General features: G+C 44.8%; 1 protein-coding gene across 4 annotated transcripts; it reads left to right on the top strand.

Annotated features, from left to right (window-relative positions):
• Positions 1-689: 689 nt before the first annotated feature.
• LOC106606839 (cAMP-dependent protein kinase catalytic subunit alpha) lies at positions 690-22379 on the top strand. Of its 4 annotated transcripts, none has more exons than XM_014203221.2 (10): positions 690-1479; positions 11609-11670; positions 12234-12362; positions 12646-12744; positions 14920-15002; positions 15145-15271; positions 16629-16724; positions 17002-17124; positions 18617-18781; positions 19120-22379. In XM_014203221.2, the coding sequence occupies exons 1-10, from the start codon at positions 1434-1436 to the stop codon at positions 19243-19245; spliced, it is 1056 nt and encodes a 351-aa protein (XP_014058696.1). In that variant the 5' UTR covers positions 690-1433; the 3' UTR covers positions 19246-22379. The 4 variants fall into 4 exon arrangements, with proteins under 4 accessions (XP_014058696.1, XP_014058694.1, XP_014058693.2 ...); XM_014203219.2 differs by lacking the exon at positions 690-1479 and adding an exon at positions 6323-6864; XM_014203218.2 differs by lacking the exon at positions 690-1479 and adding an exon at positions 9496-9810.
• The last annotated feature ends 346 nt before the right edge of the window (positions 22380-22725 follow it).

The following is a 22725-nucleotide window of genomic DNA, read 5'->3' as shown; positions in this document are numbered from 1 at the left end:
TCAGAGTTTACTGAATGTAATTGTAATCCTTTTGTGAACGGTTTGCTGAAAAAACTTGCACGTATGGACGCTTGCAGTTATTGACAACTATGAAATGTATGACTGTCATTTTCTGCATAGGAGATAATGGCAAAAGCGGTATGTGAATGTGGGCTGTCTGGTGGTAAAATCTGATATCTAGGACGATTCGTGCAATATGAAATAGAACTAAATGACACTGGTTTCCTTGCCAGTCATACTAACATTTACATTTTTGTCAAATTTAGCTGTTTTAAGATGCAGTCGATCTGCTAAATTACTCAATATAAATGTAAATTTACCGATAACTTGGAATGTATCAAGAGGTGTACTCCGAGATAATCCATATTTATTTTAGATATTCTGAAAATGTAGTCTCCGTGTGCGTTCAATTCTGACCAACTTTCTAAAAATAGCCCGTCTTGACGTCACACAGCCAATCACGGATTAGTCGGGCGGGAGGGGTCGGTATAGGGACAGTTTGCTACAGGCCTTGCATTTCGATAATACTTTATTATGCACGAATAAGACGAACTTTTGGAAGAGGTGAATCATACATGTATTTTCCGACCATTGAGTTAACCAAAATCAGCAAGGAAAAACCAACCATTTGGTAAACTAGAGGAAAATAATAGATGACGTTATTAGCTGGTCTGAGAAGGCGGGCTAAAAAGACAATTTGACAGATACCAATAGACAAATCACAACATCACAACGTTTGGATTTACTGATGCATATCCAATCAACAGTTGTCTCGTACTGTCTGTCACATAAGTATTGGCCAATGAGGTATATTCAGGGGGTGGATCTCTGAAGCAAGAGTTCGTCTCTCTGTAGTCTGAGGATTAATGGAGGACTGTTGATTTTGGCAAGTAAGCCACAGCTGATCTGTTCTGATACCTGAGAAATCATCGGACCTGAGCTCAAGGAAAGGGAGGGGCTGCTATCGATTTGCAATAATAATTACTTGGAAAAGTGGATATATAAGGTTTTTGTGTCGGAATACATTGGAAAGTCAAGGGCCTTTAGTGGGGTCTGCAAGTGACTGATAGATAGCTAGGAAGGCGACGATAGCTAGCGAGCCAGCCAGGCGCGCCGAACCGGTTCGACGTTCTTGATTGTACCAGGGAGAGTTAAGGAACATTCCCTACCGAAATAGAGGGAAAACCGGCTAGCTAGCTAGGTCGTTGGCTAGCCATTGGCTGGCCAGCTAGCTAGCCTGTGCAGCTAGCTAGTTTACCCCCCAACCCCGGATAAAGGAAAAGTAGTAGCGGAGTACAATTGACACCTCACTGCTGGCTAGTTAGCCATGATAGCAGCCAGCTAGTAGCTAGCTACCTCAAATACAGAACTCCAAAGGCTCGTGAAAACTCAAAAGTAACCCAGATCCAAGGGAACCCTATCTACCTGCAATCATGGGCAACGCGCCCACCGCCAAGAAGGGCAACGAGATGGAAAGTGGTGAGTTTATTTTGCTTCCTACTAGTAACTGTTAGTAGTACTAACTGCTTGACAACTAGCAGTAACTAAGGTTTGTTACATGTCTTCATTGCTATACGGGAGGGATGAAAGTAAGATACAATATGCATTCAAGATCCTCTTGTAACTTAGTCATTACATGTATGTATTCTTTCCAATCTCCAGCCTTGTAAGCGTGTATGGTAAATTGTACTCGCCCCAGACCCTCCACTTCTACCTCTTGTTGATAAGATTATATAGCTATGATTATTGACAAAGGTAAAGCCTTTACCTTTCACCTGTATGTTTGGTTGTACTGCATCTTTATCTAGGCCAGGGATGGGCAACTTTGATGGGGTGGGGGCCACAACAAATCTGAAGTCATTTGGGGCCGCAGTGGCTCGAGAGTCTGCGTAACCACATTGATACCCACACTTGCAGTCATAGGCCTAGGCTCCAAAGAATGCCTTTGGGGGCCCAAAACTAAAGCCTTTTGTGGGCCCTAAGCTACATTTAAGTTATATGAGTTAATTTCCTGGAGTTCTACACACTTTGTCATGGGGCGTAGAGAAACTGTTGCAGGTTTACAGCTAATTTCCAACAGTTATACACATTTTGCCATAAGGTCGAGATAAATGTTTTTAATATATGACTGAGAGTGACTAACAAAATCGATGGGGCCACCCCGGTCGGTAATTCAACCATGATTACAACAAGTTTAGACTAGTTTACCGCTAGGCTAACTTACCAACCTAAAAAAAGTTAGCTGACATAACAAGAGCTGATGAACAACCACATTTTGCAATTGCACCTTGTGTATTCTACTATTGTGCTAAAGGCTAGAGTTGTGGCTTTCAAGGAGCGGGACACTAATCTGGACGCTTATGAGATATCCCGCTATGACCTCTGACGAGGCATCAAACAGGCAAAGCGTCAATACAGGACTAAGATCAAATCATACTACGCCGGCTCTGATGCTCGTCGGATGTAACAGGGCTTGCAAACTATCACAGATTACAAAGGGTAACTCAGCCACAAGCTGCCCAGTGACACGATCCTACCAGACCAGCTAAATGCCTTCTATGCTTGCTTTGAGGCAAACACCATTGAAACATGCATGAGAGCACCAGCAGTTCTGGATGACTGTGTGATCTCGCTCTCTGTAATACCAATGTTTCAAACAGACCACCATAGTCTCTGTGCCCGAGAACGCCAAGGTAATCTGTCTAAATGACTATCGCCCCGTAGCACTCACATCTGTAGCCATGAAATGCTTTGCATGGCGCACAGCAACACCATCATCCCAGAGACCCTGGACCCACTCCAGTTCGCATACTTCCCCAACAGATCCACAGATAATGCGATCTCTATTGCACTTCACTCTGCCCTTTCCCGCCTGGACAAGAGGAACACCTATGTGAGAATGCTTTTCGTTGACAGCAGCTCATTGTTGAACATCATAGTGCCCTCTAAGCTCATCTCTAAGCGCTGGAACCTGGGACTGAACAACTCCATCGTCAACTGGATCCTGGACTTCCTGATAGACTGCCCCCAGATGGTGAGGTTAGGCAACAACACACCCACCACACAGACCCTCTACACGGGGGCCCCTCAGTGGCGCGTGCTTACTCCCCTCCCGTATTCCCTGTTCACCCACGACTGCGTGGCCGTGCATGACTCCCAACATCTTCATTACGTTTTCTGATGAGACAGTGGTAGTAGGTCTATCGCAGACAACGATGAGACCGAATTTAGAGAGGTCAGTGGCCTGGCAGTGTGGTGCCAAGACAACAACCTCTCCCTCAGCGTTAGAAAGACAAAGGAGCTGATTGTGGACCACAGGAAAGGAGGGCCGAACACTTCCCCCATCCACGGGACTGTAGTGGAGCGGGTCATGGGCTTCAAGTTCCTGGTGTCCACATCACTAAGGAATTAACATGGTCTACACACACCAACACCGTTGTTAAGAACGCACAACAAAGCCTCTTCCCCCTACAGGAGGCAGAAAAGGTTTGGCATGCGCCCTCAGATCCTAAAAAAGTTCTACAGCTGCACCATTGAGAGCCTCTTGACTGGCTGCATCACTGCTTAGTATGTCAACCCCGTGGCATCCAACCCCAAGGCGCTACAGAGGGTAGTGTGTATGGCCCAGTACATCACTGGGGCCGAGCTCTCTGACATCATGGACCGCTATACCAGTTGATGTCAGGAAGGCCGTAAATGGTCAGACTCCAGCCACCCAAGTCAGACTGTTCTCTCTGCTACTGCACGGCAAGCGGTACCGATGCACAAAGTCTGGAACCAACCGGAGCCTGAACAGCTTCTACCCCCCTCAAGCCATAACACTACTAAACAGTTAACCAAATAGCTACCTGGATTATCTGCATTGACCCTCTTTGCACTAACTCTTTTGACTCATCTCACATGCTGCTACTGTTTATTATCTATCCTGTTGCCTAGTCACTTTTTATTTTACCTTTTTAACTAGGCAAGGCAGGTAAGAACAAATTAATTTTTCAATGACGGCCTAGGAACAGTGGGTTAAATGCCTTGTTCAGGGGCAGAATGACGGATTTTACCTTGCCAGCTCGGGGATTCGATCTAGCAACCTTTCGGTTACTGGCCCAGCACTCTAACCACTAGGCTACCTGGCTACTTTACCCCTACCTATATGTATACATATATCTCAATTACCTTGTGCCCCAGCACATTGACTTGGTACTGGTACCCCGTGTATATAGCCAAGTTATCCTTACTCATTGTGTATTTATTCCTCGTGTTATTATTTTAAATATTTTTCACTGCATTGTTGGGAAGGGCCTGTAAGTAAGCGTTTCACTGTTAAGGCGTCGGCATGCTTCTGTTCGGCTGGCGCCTAGCCGAACTCGGCTAACCGAACGAGGGTGCTTGCATATTCTCTTAAGACCTTCGCTTGAAAAATGTGGCAATAGTACTATTTGTCCTTTTTGAGATGCCGTAGCCAGTATACACTTCCTCAATTATAAATAATCTAAGATAACTTAAGAATTCTGTCAAATGTTGACGTTTTTGCAGAGATCTTAGTTAGATGTGAAATTGTGTGACTAAGATGTTTGGCGCAGTATTTTGTAATAAAAAAATGTGCATGAAAATGTGTTATTTTGTTGAATGAAAAATACTTTATTGAAGAATCCCTACTGTTGACCAATCACCGACGGGGCTCTGAACTCTGCTTGCTTCCAGAAAAAATGTGGGCCCGAACAGCCGGAAAAACATTCTCCAAAGTCCAAAAACAACATCACAATGTCGTCATAATATATGCGCAAACACTTCCGAACTGTTTTGGCTGGGAAGCATGCAGACACCTTTAGTCTACACCGTTTGTTTACGAAGCATGTGACAAATAACATTTGATTCTAACGCTCAAAAGTAAGTTCAGACCCAGTCTGAGTCCCCCCCCCTCCCCTAAATAATATATATTATTAAAAAATTGCTTGGGGGGAAATTGACCCAAGAGGCGGCCACAGGCTGCCAGTTACCCTTCCCTGATCTAGGCCAATCGGTGCCACTACAGAGGCACACCTGTCAGGTAGCAGGGGAAGATCCTCTACTTTCAGTGTAAATCGCTATGTATAGGACTTAAACACACCGCAGATGTCCTTTTTGGATGCAGGTTTTCAGGAGAAATAGTCAGCCTAGTTTGGAATAGAGGACAGAATAGTCCTTGTTATGGTCCTCTTTTTTGGGGGATTTCAGTGTTTATCCCTGCCCCAGCCTATACAACTTTAAGAAGCCAAACTTTGCCAGATGTCTGACTGTTTATATAATGGCTGTTACCCGGGGGAACCCCAATGTAAACACAGTAGTGGTCATCAGCCTTGAATCCCACACTGTACTTGACTGAAGGAGAGAGGAGGGCGTGGTGGGACACTGAAGGCACATGGGCGGGGTCATATGATGCGGGTGGTGTGATCCTCTCCAGGCTGAACTGTGACGCTGAGGAGTCTCTTGAACATCATGTGATGAACAAGAACACTCTGTGTGCCCTCCTGCCCATCTCTGGGTCGTGACTCCCTCTCAAGCTGCTCTGCGCAGCTTCTTTTAGTCGGTGCCATCCATTTGTTTCCCCGCTGCTTCCCTTTTCCTCCCTGGCTAGGGTCTTATCTGTTCCACTGTGTCTCTGCTTCTCTATAAGTGGTGACTGTCTCTCCCTCATTGATATCCTGGTCTTTTAACCCTCTAACGGAAATGTTCAGTATCTCTATGGAAATGAACCACCTTCTCTAATAGAGCTTTTCCATGGAGGGTGAATGTAATGCAGCATCCCATCCAAACTCCATGAAATGCTTTTTCTGTTTACAAGTAGAGGAGTGGCAGTCCCGGAGCAGGTTTGGAAACAGTGTTGTGTAGGCTATGCATCCATAACACTAGCTGTTACCCATTCCAACCAAGCGCACGCCAATGTATCTGTGAAATGAGCCTTGGCTGCTTATAGAGCATACATGTGAAGAGCGGACCAGCCTGGTAGCATTAACCCTTGTCTGTCCCACTGAAACGAGGCTGCCCAGAGATCACAGCTCCACCGCCTCTCAGTTGTCTAAGCACACAGCTTTGTTTTTAAATGGTGTTGATGTAGTATTACTGGAGGGATTAGCGGAGAGCTGCACAGTGCTAAGATCCGACCCCTGGGCGGGGGCAGAGGAGGTCCCAGGGCCGTCGGAGGTTTGTCCACATGCCACGCTTGACATCCTTATCGGCCTGGATGGCCTTGCTATGGGCCCGCCCTGATCCCCAGAGACAGGTGCAAACTGGGGGTTCAGACGCTTACGCCCACCACGGCAGGGCAGCTATTTTCAACTAGACAACCGGAGGAAAAGGACTACATGTAGCCTGCTCTGAGAGACGAGACTATAGAGGACGGTGAGGGTTAAGGTCCGGCTCAGGTGGACCCTGTCTCTCAGCCCGGGCTTGACCTCTGTATCAGGGAAGAGACGGACATAGCGGAGGCGTTGCTGTGGAGCGCTGAGCCAGGGCCCACAGGAAGGAGCAGGGTGGACAGTGTATGAGCTCAGGCAGGAAGTGGAGGAGCCTCTGGACTCATTGCTGCCCAGTGTCAGGCTTCGTCTCTACCTACATGGCAGGACAGCTTCAAGTCTAGTCAGATATCCCACCTCCTATACAGAATTCTTCAAGGGTCGGTGCTGCTCCCCTTGTCTCGAAGTTCAGGGCTCCTCTCTGAAGGACACTTTTTCCTCGCTAGTTGCTACAGGTCCGAGGCTAGTGCCATGTCGGTGCTGCACAGGCTGGCGGGGAGGCTGTTCCAGCGCGGTGGGCCCTGTCTGGGAAACACCAGCGGTGGGGAGGGCAGACACTGCCAGCCACAGGAGGAGCCAGAGGTCCACTGCTGGAGTGAGTGACTGACTGGACTGGAGCAAGGGGGCGGAGCCTGTTCCCACGGACGCTCAGAGGGAGGGGAGTGATTGGTTGGAGTGGCTTGAGGGTGGGGGGGGGTTGTGACTAGGTGTGTCAGCTGTCCATACACATAATCGCACTGTTTTCCAGTTCTCTTGTGGATTCGGTGCTCTCTGTGTGCGTTTTACTATACTTGTGAGTACCAAAAGCGCTCACAAAAAATGCTAAACCAACTAAAATTCAGAAGTGTGGAGATTTTGCTGATTCTCACTTGTAAAAAGGCAATGTTGGGGTTAGAATTATAGGATTTTGAATGGGAATCTATTTTTAGTCCCCAAAAAGTCGTCACAAGTATAGTAAGACAGCTGTGTGTGTTGGACAGGATGACTATGCTTTGGTCCGGGTTTTACGGAAGTAGACTCGATTTGATTAGCTTTGGTTTTTGGCTAGGTTTGTTGTTTTAGACTGATGTGTGGCTAACACACACAGCTCTTTTTGATTCAGCACCTCGTGTTTGTTCTGTTGCCTGGTGTCGGCTGCGTCACAAAGTTCCAGGGAAGCCGTTTGTCTGTCTCCCGGGAAACCTGTCAGTGTGTCTGTCCAGCGGGGTTCCCTCTATATGGGCTCCGGGCCACATGTGTCTGTCTCGGGGACAAGATGTCTGACTCTCACCCTAGCTTCCTTCAATCTGAGTTTACATATCTGAACATGTCATTCCATTGTTGTCGACAGCCCCTCTGTGTGGGTACTGCTCAGTAGACAGGCCCTCTCTGTGTGGGTACTGCTCAGTAGACAGGCCCTCTCTGTGTGGGTACTGCTCAGTAGACAGGCCCTCTCTGTGTGGGTACTGCTCAGTAGACAGGCCCTCTCTGTGTGGGTACTGCTCAGTAGACAGGCCCTCTCTGTGTGGGTACTGCTCAGTAGACAGGCCCTCTCTGTGGGTACTGCTCAGTAGACAGGCCCTCTCTGTGGGTACTGCTCAGTAGACAGGCCCTCTCTGTGGGTACTGCTCAGTAGACAGGCCCTCTCTGTGGGTACTGCTCAGTAGACAGGCCCTCTCTGTGGGTACTGCTCAGTAGACAGGCCCTCTCTGTGGGTACTGCTCAGTAGACAGGCCCTCTCTGTGGGTACTGCTCAGTAGACAGGCCCTCTCTGTGTGTGGGGGTACTGCTCAGTAGACAGGCCCTCTCTGTGTGTGGGGGTACTGCTCAGTAGACAGGCCCTCTATATGAAATGACATCCATTTGGCCCTGTGACGCTACACTGTCAAGGTGGAGCTTCCACTGTGGCTATAAATATGTGTGTCTGGCAGGGTGGTTTACACTGGCTTGCATAACAGGGCCAGGCTGGTATTTGTATAGCACAGCACTTCTTGACTCTTTTTAAAGGCACTGTGTTCTTCTGGGCGTGCTCAGATACTCTTGTAAGAACGCCCAGTCACTCTCACCTCTTGTAACTCCAGGTGCTGACTGAACCTAAGTACCTGACAGTACAGTGGCCAGAGAAGCAAACCACAAGGACTGTAAGGACTGAGGTCTGTGAAGTGGCTGGGTTGTGGACTTATCACTTATTTCCTCTGGACTCTCTCACACCCAACAGATGTCTCTCTGCATCCTTGCTCTAGTGTGGCTTTCTGTATCACCCCCTCCCCCACGTCTCACTGTGCAGCTCCACTCGTCCACTGTCTCTAATGCCTTGCCTGCGGGCTGTGTGCTCTATAAATGAGGTCTGATGTGGACTGGATGTGGTTTGGTGGGCTCCAGAGTGAAATCTCGGTCAGCGCGCCCCAATCTAACCCCCTGTGCCTGCGTCACAGGGTCCCAGCCAAGCCCAGGGGAGAGATGGGATTGATCGGGACATCGATCCTGGATGCAGGGGCACAGTGGTGTGTTGCATTGGGCACTAGAGGGGATGTGTTTTAGCTGTGGTTGGTTTGTGACTGCTGTGGTTGGTTTGTGACTGCTGTGGTTGGTTTGTGACTGCTGTGGTTGGTTTGTGACTGCTGTGGTTGGTTTGTGACTGCTGTGGTTGGTTTGTGACTGCTGTGGTTGGTTTGTGACTGCTGTGGTTGGTTTGTGACTGCTGTGGTTGGTTTGTGACTGCTGTGGTTGGTTTGTGACTGTGGTTTTTCTTTAGAAAAGCTCCTCTTTGGAAAACATCTGAAATGGTTTCACACTGTCCTGCTGTGGCATCTCACATGGGTACTTACATAGACCCAGGAGGTTTTCCTGATCACATGACCTGAGCAGGGAAAAACTCTTGGTCTACTGATGGGTTGTGTTGATGAGAGTAATATTGATGGTGCCAGGAATTCAGGTTGATCTCCTGGTTTGAGAGAACAGAGGACTGTCATGACTTTTTTTTCCATAGGAGAGTTCCTCTCTGGGCTTCATAAATATAACCCCCGGCTGTGGTGATTACCCTCCCCCTGTTGTTGATGTGTGTGTTTACAGGATAGGGAACAGGAGGTAGAACTGTGTGCAGAATAAATATAGATACAAACGGAGCACAGGTCCAATTGATCTATGTGAGTTGTTGAAACGAGAGCACAGCACTGTGGACTTTGTTTGTTTGGCTCTGGACTACCAGGGGCTCTGGCTGCGGAGTGAGCTCTGCTCTATGCCAGGACACAAGACAGACAGATGAAACTGGGAAGTGAATGTAGAAGGTGAGAGAAGAAACCAAGGAGGTTGAAGGTTGTCTGGGTTTCTGGATCTGAATGTAATGGGAGAAGGGGCGATGAGCCAACCACTGTGAGGAGGAACGAGGAAGAAGAGGCACGTTGCGACGTAGAAGTGACAGGGCTGATGTCAGGCTCAGACAGCCACAGGAAGAGCTCCAGGAGGCATGGTAGCAGGAAGAGGGAGTCTGGGCCCACCTCTGGCTCCGGGGCTGCAGAGGCAGCGGTTGCAGCACCAGAGATGCCCATAGTGATCCCTGACGGTAAGGGAGGGTGGCAGTGGAGAGGAAGGCTAGAAGGACCAGGAATCATCTTCTACCCATCAGATGGTTTTCGTGGCAGCCGAGCCGCGCAAATCTAACAAAAAGGCTGCATTAGATCAAGTCAATTCCACTTGGGCCATTGTTGGTTTAACTGTTGAGCTGTTTGATAGCTAGACTCCACTCCACTCCTTAGTTCTGGCTGTAGGCCTACAGTATGGAAGGGGTGTCTTCTATGGGAGACTCTGTTGGGGTTTACTTAGCTGGGAATAAAGGAACAAACTGACTGGGAAATGTACTCTCCCAGGAGACTAGTCTGCTTTTCTTCTCATTGGCTCTGGCATGGGAGCAACATGGATGTTGTCATGTTTATATGAACTTTGGTCAGTGCTGCTCTCTGGCCTTCCTCTTCGGTTGGAGTTGTTCCCCAGAGAGCTGCTAGAGGGGTGGGTGGGTGTTTATAGCCCCTTTGTGAATGGAGAAAAGCAGAACCACTGAGGAGATATTAGTGCTGATCACAAGGGTTTGGCTGGCTTTGAGGTTTTCACTGTTACTGATGCTACAGAGGTTTTGTATATTTTCATCCAGTAGTTTGAGTTGTTCTCACGAGCCAAAATGGTTCCCCAACAATTGTGTACAACGTCATCCATTTTGTATGATAAGTTACGAATTCCAATTTTTACAATATATTACGAATTGTGTTTTTACTTTGAAAGGGACAAGCAAGCAGCTCGCCAGAACAAAAAATGTTTATGGAATGTAAGGAATGCATGGCTTTCTCCAGATTACAGATGGTGTATTTGGCTATCCATGTATGAGCCATAAATTGACACGGAAGATTTAAGATCTGTTTTAATCTTTTAATTTAAAGACAATTGCATACTGGTTTAAGAGGGTGATAGATTTAAATGTTCAGCTTTCCTCTGACAAACCCATTGATTTACTGTAGTGTACATATCCTCCTCCTCCCCCTGCCCTCTGTCTCCTATAGTAGTATTAATAGTACTGCTTACTAGTAGCAGCCTGCCAGCCGGTGTCCCCAGTGTTGAGTGGTGCTAACGTAGTAGTAGTAGTAGTAGTAGCAGCCAGCGTTGAGTGGTACTTTCATACAAGTAGCAGCCAGCCACTGTCCTCAGTGTTGAGGCACAGATAGATATGAGCAGGGATTAATGAGGAAGGGCTGGTATCTACATGTTCCCACAAAGCACACAACAATCAGCCCAATAAAGATAAGAGGGAGAGCTGTGCTGCACTTCTGCATGTGATGCCGTGTCTGTGTGCATGCGTGCGACTGTATAAAGGTTATGATAAGTCACTTTGGAGTGGATAAAATCTCACACATTCACTGGCACAGAGACAGTAATGTGTTCACACACACAATACATTCACAGACTGCCTGTATTGATTGGCTCTCTGCTCCCGTTCTGACATGGCTGGAGGAGGAAGTATTAGATAACATGAACTCAGTCGATTTGGCTTCAACATCAGTGGAAATAAGTCCTGTCTGTGTGTGGCCAGAGTGAGGGAGATGGACAGCCTTGGGCTAGGCTACACATAGGATATACTTGTGCCACAGGTAAGGTACACACAAGACTCACTCTAACACACGCTCAAGTTCATCTCCAAAATATCACAGTTTAGCCTTACAGAGAAGTCTTTATATTATAGCGCTGGTCTGTGGTTATAGACGTGAACCACTGCTGAACTCTATCACAACATCCTCGTTCTCTAAATGTGTCTGGTGGAATCAGTGTGTCATGAAGTAGGGTAGGTGCTAAACCATCTGTTCCCTCTGTTACAGTGAAGGAGTTTCTTGCCAAAGCCAAAGAGGATTTCCTCAAGAAATGGGAGAATCCAGCACAGGTGAGTTGGGAAAGAGGGAAGTGTGGGAGTGAATGATAGGCCTGCACACGCTCAGAAAGACCCCAGCATACCAGCCCAGTGTCATTTACGCCTGGGTGAGAGAAGGGAAGTGTGCCCTCTGCTGGATCTAACTAGAATCACATTTGTTGGAACTTTTCATTTTCTTATGCTTCGGGGCATACATAATAAATGAACCTGGTCTACATAGAATGATATCTTTACTGATTATGTGCAGCATTTAGCATAACGCTTTCCCTACTTTTTCTTTTAGCTTAACACAAGTTTAATTTGCTATTGTAGTAATGTAAGAATGACTCATACCTTTGCTGTAATATGTGTGCGCTGGCAGGACTAACAGCAATTGCCTGATGCATTGCACTTTTTGAATGTCTCAGAATCCGTATCGTATCCTGCCTTTGCTGTTTTTTTGACAGGACGGTGTGAAGTTTGATGGGTAGTTTGAGTCCAGTGTTGCTACTCGTCCTGACTCTGGCACCCTGATAGACATTCTGGCTGGTGTTGGGCTTGTTTCCCTGTTCTAACTGACATGCTCTCCTCTCCAGAACACTGCGGCCTTGGATGGCTTTGACCGTCTGAAGACCCTGGGCACGGGCTCGTTTGGTCGAGTCATGCTGGTCAAGCACAAAGAGTCGGGCCAGCATTTTGCCATGAAGATACTTGACAAACAGAAGGTATGGTAATGTGGCCTAGGGAGTCAGTTGTACATTGTATGGTTTTCAGAGCTGGGTTTGATTTCATTCAAATGCAGTTAGTGAATTGACTCAAAGTCCTCTTTTACAATGCATATAGATATTTTTATATTAAAGAATACAAATGTATATTAATCTCGTGCGTTGATTTATGTGAAATGGAATTGACCCGCTCAACCCTGGTGCTGTTACTGTCTCTCAGCCCATTAGTCAGAGATGTAGGGGGCTCCTTGCTTAACAAGGTGTCCTGGTTTGTTCCCCTCAGGTGGTGAAGCTGAAGCAGATAGAACACACGCTGAATGAGAAACGCATCCTGCAGGCCGTCAGCTTCCCCTTCCTGGTGCGGTTGGAGCACTCTTTCAAGGTACTGCTGGACGCGTGTGTGGGTGCGTCAGGGTTTCCGTTGGCCCGTAATAGCCAGTGTTAATTTGCATCATTTTGTGTAATTAAATTGGCACGCGTGTGTGTATATTCATTATGTCTCTTATCACATGCTCACAGCATGAAAATCTGTCAGACAGCGCTTTTATAAGCCCAATCATTGCGCAATAAATCTAAATTGTGTGTTAAAAATAGTTCCTGGGCCATGATTAAAAATAACTAATATTTTAGCTTCTCAACTGGTAATTGAAGTGTGCTTCCTGTTCACCATTCAAATGCAACGGAACGCAGGCTTCATCAGCACGTTTAAATTGTAGTTTGCATTTTGACAACATATAGCTACTTTATTATTTGAAATGTTTTACTACATATTATGAGGCATGTCTTACCTTGCTTTAAAGTAGCCTTGGCAAAATCACACCATGTCTGTGGAGGCAATTCTATAATAAAGACTTCCTTATCGCATTGAAACCAGTAGACTATTTCTCTCATGTTCTATTGGTTTTCAACAAGTTTTTTTTTATTGTCCGGTAGCCAAATGCACGTTCTCATGTCGCCTTGGTGCATTGCTGCGCTAATAATGTTAGTAGTCGATCAACATTTTTAAGCTAAACGTTCTGATCTGTTGTATCACATTCATTTGTGTTTTTATGTAGCCAGACCTACTGGTTATATGAATTTGGGCTCTATCGTCCCACAGCTGTCGCAGTCTATTTGGGCTATTTCTTTCTCCACAAGCTGACCAATAGAACAGGTCAACTTGTCTACTATGGGGGATAGTAGATTGACATAGGTTCATAGGGGGTGCGTCCAAAAGGCCAGGGGAAGCTAAGCTTTCCCAAAGTAAATTGAGTTAAATTGCCAAAATGATATAGCCTAATTGGCCTACTCCTGTCTATACAGAAATAAATAAATACAATCATTCAAATGAGGCTACTAAAGCATGAATTGGCCACAGAGGAACATTAGCTTCCCCTAGCCTTAAAAAAAAAAATAAGTTGTAGATTGTTTTAAATTGCATTGCCTATAGTCGGAAGGAAAGGCAGGGTGCGCAATTTGGGTTGCCACTGTCATCGAAAAGTAGAGGCCCATCTAGGCATATCGCAATATTTCCAAAATCAATTGTGGGAAAACACAGTTAGGAAGCATATGGCTATTTCTGTAAAGAGAAGACAATGAAAAGACTCAACTGTCTTTTTTAGTTATCAAAATTCAACTTAAACAGTAAGCCTATCTTATTGGCAACAGCGGAGAGCATCGGCCAGATCACCAGTGACTGTGCACTGCTCATTCATTCTATCATTGTTGGGTCAGTGCCACTTAAGTTTTGTTTTTGGACAATCATTTCCTCCTCCAGTTTAGATGCACCTCATTCTATTTGTCTCCCCTTCTCATAGGCCTATTCTATGGGCAATGACGTTTTTATCGATCTGTTTGTCAATGGCAGCAGAATAGGCTACCCTGTAATTTGTGGTGTTAAAGGTTCTGTCTCCAGTCACAAAGTGTAGTAGAATTTAATGTGTTTTTCCCATTCATAGAAAGGTGTCTGCTGTAGCCCAGGCCTCTACGCTATATGCACACAGCCATGCATCCAACTGTCTTTTTTTGTCAACATTTGATTGAGGTATATTATTAGCCTAAATTATGACTATCCAATATGCTCATCACATTACAAAATAGTAGGCCGTCTTACATAAGTCTGCAAATGTGATGATGCATGGAATGCTTTATTATAAAGGTAAATTTTTTATGGTGAAAATGTGCTTCCCCAAACTTAACTCACGCTCCGCCTGTGCATAGTCTAGTGATTTTACTATTTGTTACTGGTCTTGTTGGCTGAGGGAAAAGTACATGTGGACAGTTAATCTAACATCAAAGTGTACGGTAAGAACACACCTCATTGCATCCAGAACTTGCATGTTCTGTTATGATTAATGACCATAATGTAAATGTGATTTCTGTCATTCTGAGCACCGTGGGTGGACCCCCTGATCAGGTTACGCTCCCAATGCAAACGTGTCTGGTCAATTTGAAATGCGGTCAAATGTCCGGCGCCACATTTTCATAACGGAAACCCTGGTGTGTGTGAACATGCATCGAAGTTTGTGTGTGAAGGTGAGGTTCACAACTCAAATGTGTGAAATATTTCTCTCTGTAGGACAACACTAACCTGTATATGGTGATGGAGTATGTCCCTGGTGGTGAGATGTTCTCACATTTAAGGAGAATTGGCAGGTTCAGGTGAGTCTGTTGGAAATATAACCAAATGGCTACAGTAGTTAACCCTCCCCATTTTCCATAGACCATGACTCCACAACAGCCTCCTAGTAAATGTATTGTGGTGTCCACGTTACCCTCTGACCTCTCGTCTCTCTGCCTGCAGTGAGCCCCACGCCCGCTTCTACGCCGCCCAAATTGTTCTGACCTTTGAATACCTTCACTCACTGGACCTCATCTACCGAGACCTGAAACCAGAGAACCTGCTCATTGACAACCAGGGATACATACAGGTGAGAACACGCACATAGTCAAATGGCTAGCTAGCTATACAGGTAGCACTAATGGCTAGCTAGCTATACAGGTAGCACTAATGGCTAGCTAGCTATACAGGTAGCACTAATGGCTAGCTAGCTATACAGGTAGCACTAATGGCTAGCTAGCTAGACAGGTAGCACTAATGGCTGGCTAGCTAGACAGGTAGCACTAATGGCTGGCTAGCTAGACAGGTGGCACTAATGGCTAGCTAGCTAGACAGGTGGCACTAATGGCTAGCTAGCTAGACAGGTGGCACTAATGGCTAGCTAGCTAGACAGGTGGCACTAATGGCTAGCTAGCTAGACAGGTGGCACTAATGGAGAACAAACATGGGTGTGCTGTACATACAACATATGAAATGCATTATACATGCCCTGATTTTGTAAATGCTCTTAAATAAATAAACCTTAGTACACAATGTAATTGAAATGAGGCCAAACTGAATGATGAGGAGGGTGAAGAGGTTGATTTAAGAAGACAATAGTGTAATGATGAGTTAGTTATGCCTATTTGTCAGATCAAATCATTTAACTGCCCTGCTGGTTGATACCATTCTCTTTTACGTTTTACTTTGTAAAAGATGCCGTTATGGGACTGATTTATTTACTATAACGCTATTACTAATGTATTGTAAGGGAAACGAAAACATTCTACATGTTGCAGTAGGCCTTTAGAATAATGCAAAACATATCCTGGACTCTATCCAAGGAAGCAAACGATGCCAACCCCCTGAATGAATGACCAATGGATGGAATAGGTGAGAATTGTGCAAGTTACTTCACAATCTAATTTAAATTAGCCCTAACTGAATGATAAGGGTGAAGACGTTGCTTTAATCTAGAACAACAAGAGTGTAATGAGTTTGCTATGCTTATTTATCAGCATTGACGCCCATGTTAATCATTTGACAGTGCCTTGCAGGTTGACACAATTCTCTTTTACATTTTACTTTGTGCTTATGTTTGCTACACCTTGCGGGGTTGATATGCATCTGATACATATGCTAAAGGATACGCACGGCAACGTTCTCTAGCGGCTGCTGGTAGGCTGAAAGGCCAGGCGGTTCAAGCGTTAAAGGGCTAGCTGATGCTAGCTGATACCATAGACTTCCAGTGATTATGCTAAAGCTAGTTAGCATTGGCTCGCGAAACTACCTCCAACTTCCTTCATACTGGATACAGAAACATTTATAAATGGTATCCACGAGTTCATCAGACTCTGGGGAAGTAGATAAAGGGCATCATTGCCAAAATCCTGGAAGTATAACTTTAAGCGAATGTCAGAACTGAACTGTTGATTGTCATTGCTGAGACACCTCTGTGTTCCTCCCAGGTAACAGATTTTGGTTTTGCAAAGCGAGTGAAGGGCCGGACTTGGACGCTGTGTGGCACTCCGGAGTACCTGGCCCCCGAAATCATCCTTAGCAAAGTGAGTGGTCACCACCAAACCCCCGTCCTGCTGTCACACCTCGTATCCATAACACTGGGGTTTTTACCACAACAAAGGGGTCATTACCATTACACAGCAATGATCATGTCACTACAGCCACTCTCACAAACAACTCTGACCATGATTACAACCGCTGACTAGAGAAGAGCCTATCTATGACACGTTCCCATTCTTTCTTTTTGTGCTTAGTTCTGCCTCTTTCCCTGGGAATCTAACAGTCCTCTTTCTCTCTACCCCCCCCCCCACCCCCCCCCAGGGTTATAATAAGGCAGTGGACTGGTGGGCTCTGGGCGTGCTGATTTATGAGATGGCTGCTGGCTATCCTCCCTTCTTTGCTGACCAGCCCATTCAGATCTATGAGAAGATTGTATCAGGGAAGGTGAGTACAGAGTACATCAGACAGAAACCCAGATTACACTCTTCCTTTAAGAGCTGCTTTCAGTACCAGTCAGATAAGGCAGTTCATTGTCATTTACCTCCAAACTAATTAGCTGTCTGTAGCTAGGTTTCCATCTAATTTTAAACAGATTTTCATGTGAGTCTTCTAAAATATGCATATTTTCCCACCAGAGATGTTTCTATCAAATAGACTTGTTGTGAATAAACGGCTGTGCGTGATGACGTACTGCACATAGTAGCTTTTGAGGTCAATTCCCATGTACTGAAATGGAAAAATACATGTTAAATGGGTTTCCATCGAAGTGATCAACTCTACTGATAGTGACAAAACCAACTCTTGTTTATATAGCGAATGTGTCCACTCTGGTCTTGGCATGTGCGCTCAGCCAACATCTCGCAGATACAGTGCAGGTAGGCTACCTACATTGAGATTATTATGGATAAGAGCAATATTATTTGGGGGGTGAAACGGCAGCCAAGCATCGATCATCATGTGACCAGAATAAGACCCTGGAGATTTATTGGAAAGGAGCATCAAGCTCATCACCTTATACTTTCACCACCCTGTGAAGTTCATAACTTAATTCATATGTAGCTTAGTAAACTGCATGCTTTTCCAAGTCAAAGTGAGAGGACCACACAAGATATTATCGACCTGATTCCAAGTTTACTTCGATATGATGGTTATTATATCAATATTTGCACATAAAGGCGTTTCCACTGCCATTTCTCACATAATTAATTTTGGAGACACAAAAAGATCCCACCATGTCGAACAAACAAATTGTCTGTTTGCGTCTATAAAATTGTACCGGCATTTCCTGTTTCCATCATCCCGGTTGTGACTTTTTTCATGTGTCAAGTTATTAATCTGCATAAAATGGTTGGATGGAAACCTTGTTATTGTCCTACTGTGCCTTTCCCGCTTTTGTTGCTATATTCACATGAGCATTATGCTCGTCTGACCCCTGACCTTTGTGTCTTCATACATACACAGCACTTTGTTAGGCTGAATTCTAGCTCACTTCTCCTGACCTATTTTCCATGCCCCTCTACATAGATCATGACTCCACAGCCCCACTGTAAATATATTGTGGTGTCTACATGACCCACTGACCTCTCTCTGCAGTGAGCCACATACCTGTTGAAGTTTCTCATAGGCTCAGATCTAGGATCAGCTTATCTAGCTCCAATCTTAACCATAATCATTAGGGGGAAAGAGTAAACAGGCCCTGTCAGAGTCTATGGGCAATCTCTGATCTGCTGTAACTGAGTCAATTTTGTTATGGAAAATGTACATTTCTGTAAGGGATGACTTAAGACCAGGGATGACTTAAGACCAGGGATGACTTAAGACCAGGGATGACTTAAGACCAGGGATGACTTAAGACCAGTGACTGTCAGATAGTTCCTCTTTCTTTCTGTTTTGGAAAGTTTTCTACTGAACACAACCTTGATGTCTCTGTCCCCAGGTGCGCTTTCCCTCCCACTTCAGCTCGGACCTGAAGGACCTGCTGAGGAACCTGCTCCAGGTGGACCTGACCAAGCGCTTCGGAAACCTGCGCAACGGAGTCAACGACATCAAGGGCCACAAGTGGTTCGCCACCACTGACTGGATTGCCATTTACCAGAGGAAGGTGAGAAGGCCTGCTTCCATGGCTCTTCTATTGTTCACTGTATAGCCACTGGAGAGAGGCAGGTTTGGTTGCGACAGAGAGATTGGGGTTTGGAAAAGGGAGGGATGGCTTAAGGGGTATGATTCAGAGCTAATGCATTTGGCTTGGTCTTGTTTGGAGACATGTTACACATGCATTACTCACATAGTCTTACAGAGTTGGAACGTGGTCCACTTGACTAATAACATGTTTTCCGTAACCAGTGAATCACCAGTGACTGTCAAACCGCATGTCAGAAACTGAGGAATGAAACTGTGAATGCTACAGTAGCAAGAATCTGAGTCTTCTCTGTGTTTCAGGTGGAGGCACCGTTTATTCCCAAGTGCAAAGGCCCCGGTGACACCAGCAACTTTGACGACTATGAGGAAGAGGAAATCCGAGTCTCCTTCACAGAGAAATGTGGCAAGGAGTTTGCCGAGTTCTAGGCCCAACCAGGAGTAGCGGAAAGAGACGGATATATAGAGAGATGTCGGGAACAGAAGGAAATGGGAGGAGAGGTGATAAGCTGGACTGCTAACTTGCATTTTGTAATTACGACATCAACAATGTAACAACCCCCCCCCCCCCACAATGAAGAGCGAGTGAAAAAGAACGAGAGAAAAGACCTGAAAGAGCCAGCAGTGTTGCCTTTTCTGATTTGTTTCTCATCTTGTTACTTATCCATGTCCTGTTTTCCCTCTTGTGTTTGTGGCAAGGGTAGAAGGGTCAGGGGCTAACCACCTCTCTCTTCAGTTGGTTTGTATCTTGGCAGAGGTGTAGCGACACATTTTGAGTCATTGCAGGCAGGTTGAGGCATTGATGTTCTGGTACTAGGCTCCTCCTGAGTGGGTCCTCTCTACAAGCTTCTCAATGAATGAGGGCATCTCATTCTTGTTTTGTAAATGTCCACCCACTCCTATCTTGTTACCCCAATTTCCCCCCCCCCCCCCTCTCTGTCTCTCCATCCTGAATCTGTCCAAGCAATACCAAGTCCAACAGACGTGCCTATCATAATGCCAACTGGTTGCAAAACCGTGTCGAAAGCATTGGTGCAGAGCTTTGGCTATTGGTGGCATCAGCCCTTGTGCCCTTTCTAGTTGAAAGCTTGACACTGCACACGCCTTCTGTCCGCTCGTTGTGGCATGATTATTGGTTTCAGAGGATTCTCTCATCGCTTGCAGTTCAAGCAGTGCTGACTACTTTTTGATCAGAGAAACAATGATTTATCTCTTTTCATTTAGGTCTTAATACCTTTTTTTTCGGGACCTGTGAAATTGTGTACATGAGCATTTCTGATGTTAATTAAGTCTGTCTTTTCCTCTTCAACTGAATTTATTAGAGCATTTTAAAACCCTTTGAGGATCATTGTGTCCTCAAGTCAATCTGTGCTTGTGTGTTAGTGTTGAAGGGTGGGTTAAAACGCAGTGACTAACATAATGATCACTCTCTTCTCTGACTAGTGTTTATTTCATTCATAGCACATTTATACATGTATGTTGATATATTATAGAAAAACGTGAATATCCATCTTTTTTTCCAAAGTTGTCTCTTAGCTGTGAAACCGAAATGAAGATTTCAGAAATAAACAAACAAGTATGAATTCTGCCAAATTTGCAAAAGTAAGGACATTGCTTACGCAGACATGTTTGTCAGTTAACTACGAAGGTGGTGGTTTTTAATGCGCAGGAAAAAGTAGCAAAATGATGCATGTTATTTTTGTATAATATCACTTTTAAAAGAAAAGATGTGAAAGGACGTAAAGCTCTGGTCGTGGTGAGGTATCTGAAATTGTTCAAACTGACTCTCACCTACCCCTTTTGTAGGATGGATCAAGGCCCGCTTTTTATCTGCCCGAAATCATGTTGTCATTTCATTCAGTGTTCAGTTAGATGTGAACAGTTAATGCTGATTTAATCATGTTAATTCACCAGCTCTGTTCAACCTGCTGCTGGCCTGTTTACTCCTACATCCCCTGAAATCATCATCTTCAAATGGACACTGTCACAATGTATGACTGTTGGAATTCAGGATGTAAATTTGTCAAATTATTTTCCTTTTCCTCATGAGGAAAAAAAATGTATAACAATCTGATTCATGGATTTTGAAAAGCTGTCCTGTGATTATTTTATTTGCAATGTCATATTTTTGGATGCAAGACAATCGCAGCCCAAATCTCACCAAAGGCTGGTTTGTAGACAGGGGTGTGATGACGCAACACATTGACATGGTTTAGTTGATTTTCAACAAGGCTTTGTTTTCCCACTAGCTTTTATTTGGGGTAATAAGGTTATTAATTTCCTATGTAAACACTAAATGTTGAGTGATTCGGACCTCCACCAGCCTTCATTAGGCACCACACCTTGTGCACCTCATGCAAATGCATTTCTTGTGTTTGATAATATACAGTATTTATCCTTCAATCAGTTTTGTCATTAAGTCTATTGTAGTATGGCTTATTTCTACCGAATGTTCACAAAATCCAATTTTTGAAAATTATTCTTTGGCAGTCCTCGAGGTTGCATCTGAATGTCCGGAGCAGTCTGGTAAGAAGGCTACTTTACAGAAGAAAATAAATGTGTATCGAGTGGAGATAGACTTCCAAACTTGTGCTCTTTGAAGAAGAAATGTTGTATTTAAAAAAAATCACGGTTCTTGCATGTGACAAAAAACAACATGCAAGATGTCCAAGACCTATGACATGTTTTAATGACTATTTGAGATTTGCAACCATTCATATACCACAACCAACTGATATTTAGCTTGATTCATTGTTTTGCATCCCTCTGATCTTTCTAAGCATCATTAGTGGTAAGGGAGGGTCAGTGCCAGCTACAGGTATTCAGTCACCGCCACTGCCTTGCTAGGATCCTTCGAAGCACACCTCACTTCTCAAATCATGTCTATATTTAAAATGTTTTTTTTTTTAAAGAAATGTGATAATGTAAGCCTAAGTTGTGACTAGAAAGTTGGTCAATTGGTGTTCAGAAAAAGATTTTTACCATTTGGTCCTGCAAACATTTAAGGTTTTGTGCTGGAAAAGTCACTCAGTGATTAGAGTGGCGGGATAAGCTCCATGAACCACTGATGTGACAGCTTTTAAAAATGTAATTTGGCTTTCCTGACCCATGACCTTATGTCTATGAAATGTTTGTTCCTGTTTCTACTGACCGCCTCCCACTCCCCCGGCATCATTATAACCCTATCGTCAGCTTCTCTGTCTTCATCTTTTCACTCTGTTTGTCTTTGTTAGCGTTCTAGTTTTACATACTCTTCATATTGAACGTCTCCATTTTTTTTACATCATGGAGAAAAGGTTGCTTTAATTTTCATATTTTCTAAGTGTATTTTCAACAACAAACATTTGAATCTTTTTCCTTCCTGATTTGGGTACAGTGATGGTGTAGTCTATTGTACCCCCCCCCGGAAACAATACTGTATATCTGCCTTCGACAGTCTTAATTATCTTACCTTCTGGAGAACTTGACGGATACCCTTAGGACACAACGAGTATGTTAAAAAAATAAAGTAATATTTTGCAACATGTATCATTCCAATAAAGTTTTACTTGTTAAAATTTAAATTGTATGAGTGCATTTTGTAGATTATACAGACTGTTTTGCTAACAGAATGTGTGTGTGTATGTTGGCAGAAAATGTATTGCTGTTTGTACACTACATTTGGTTGTTTGTAGGAACATCTTGGTGGAGGGGATGCCATGATGAACAAATAATGCAAGGAGCTGATTTCAACCTGTGTGTGGGCCTACACCACCTATACAAATATGTATGTCAATCTGTCTATTCCTCAGGGGTCTTCCAGATGAGTGTTCAGCCTCTGGCCATCTATCCAGAACATGTCAGATGGGATGAGGATGGAGGAGAATAGCTTCACTGATAAGATGGCTCCTGGCTATGTGTCTGGACTGG

This window comes from Salmo salar, chromosome ssa06 (assembly GCF_905237065.1).
Source record: "Salmo salar chromosome ssa06, Ssal_v3.1, whole genome shotgun sequence".
Lineage (NCBI taxonomy): Eukaryota > Metazoa > Chordata > Actinopteri > Salmoniformes > Salmonidae > Salmo > Salmo salar.
This window is presented reverse-complemented; position numbering and strand designations above follow the sequence as displayed.

Excerpts from the sequence above, each read along its gene's own strand:
- LOC106606839 (XM_014203218.2), top strand. The coding sequence starts at position 9,675 with ATGTCAGGCTCAGACAGCCACAGGAAGAGCTCCAGGAGGCATGGTAGC. Across the intron at positions 12,363-12,645 it reads AGATACTTGACAAACAGAAG|GTGGTGAAGCTGAAGCAGAT; the intron begins GTATGGTAATGT and ends TGTTCCCCTCAG. Across the intron at positions 16,725-17,001 it reads CCGAAATCATCCTTAGCAAA|GGTTATAATAAGGCAGTGGA; the intron begins GTGAGTGGTCAC and ends ACCCCCCCCCAG.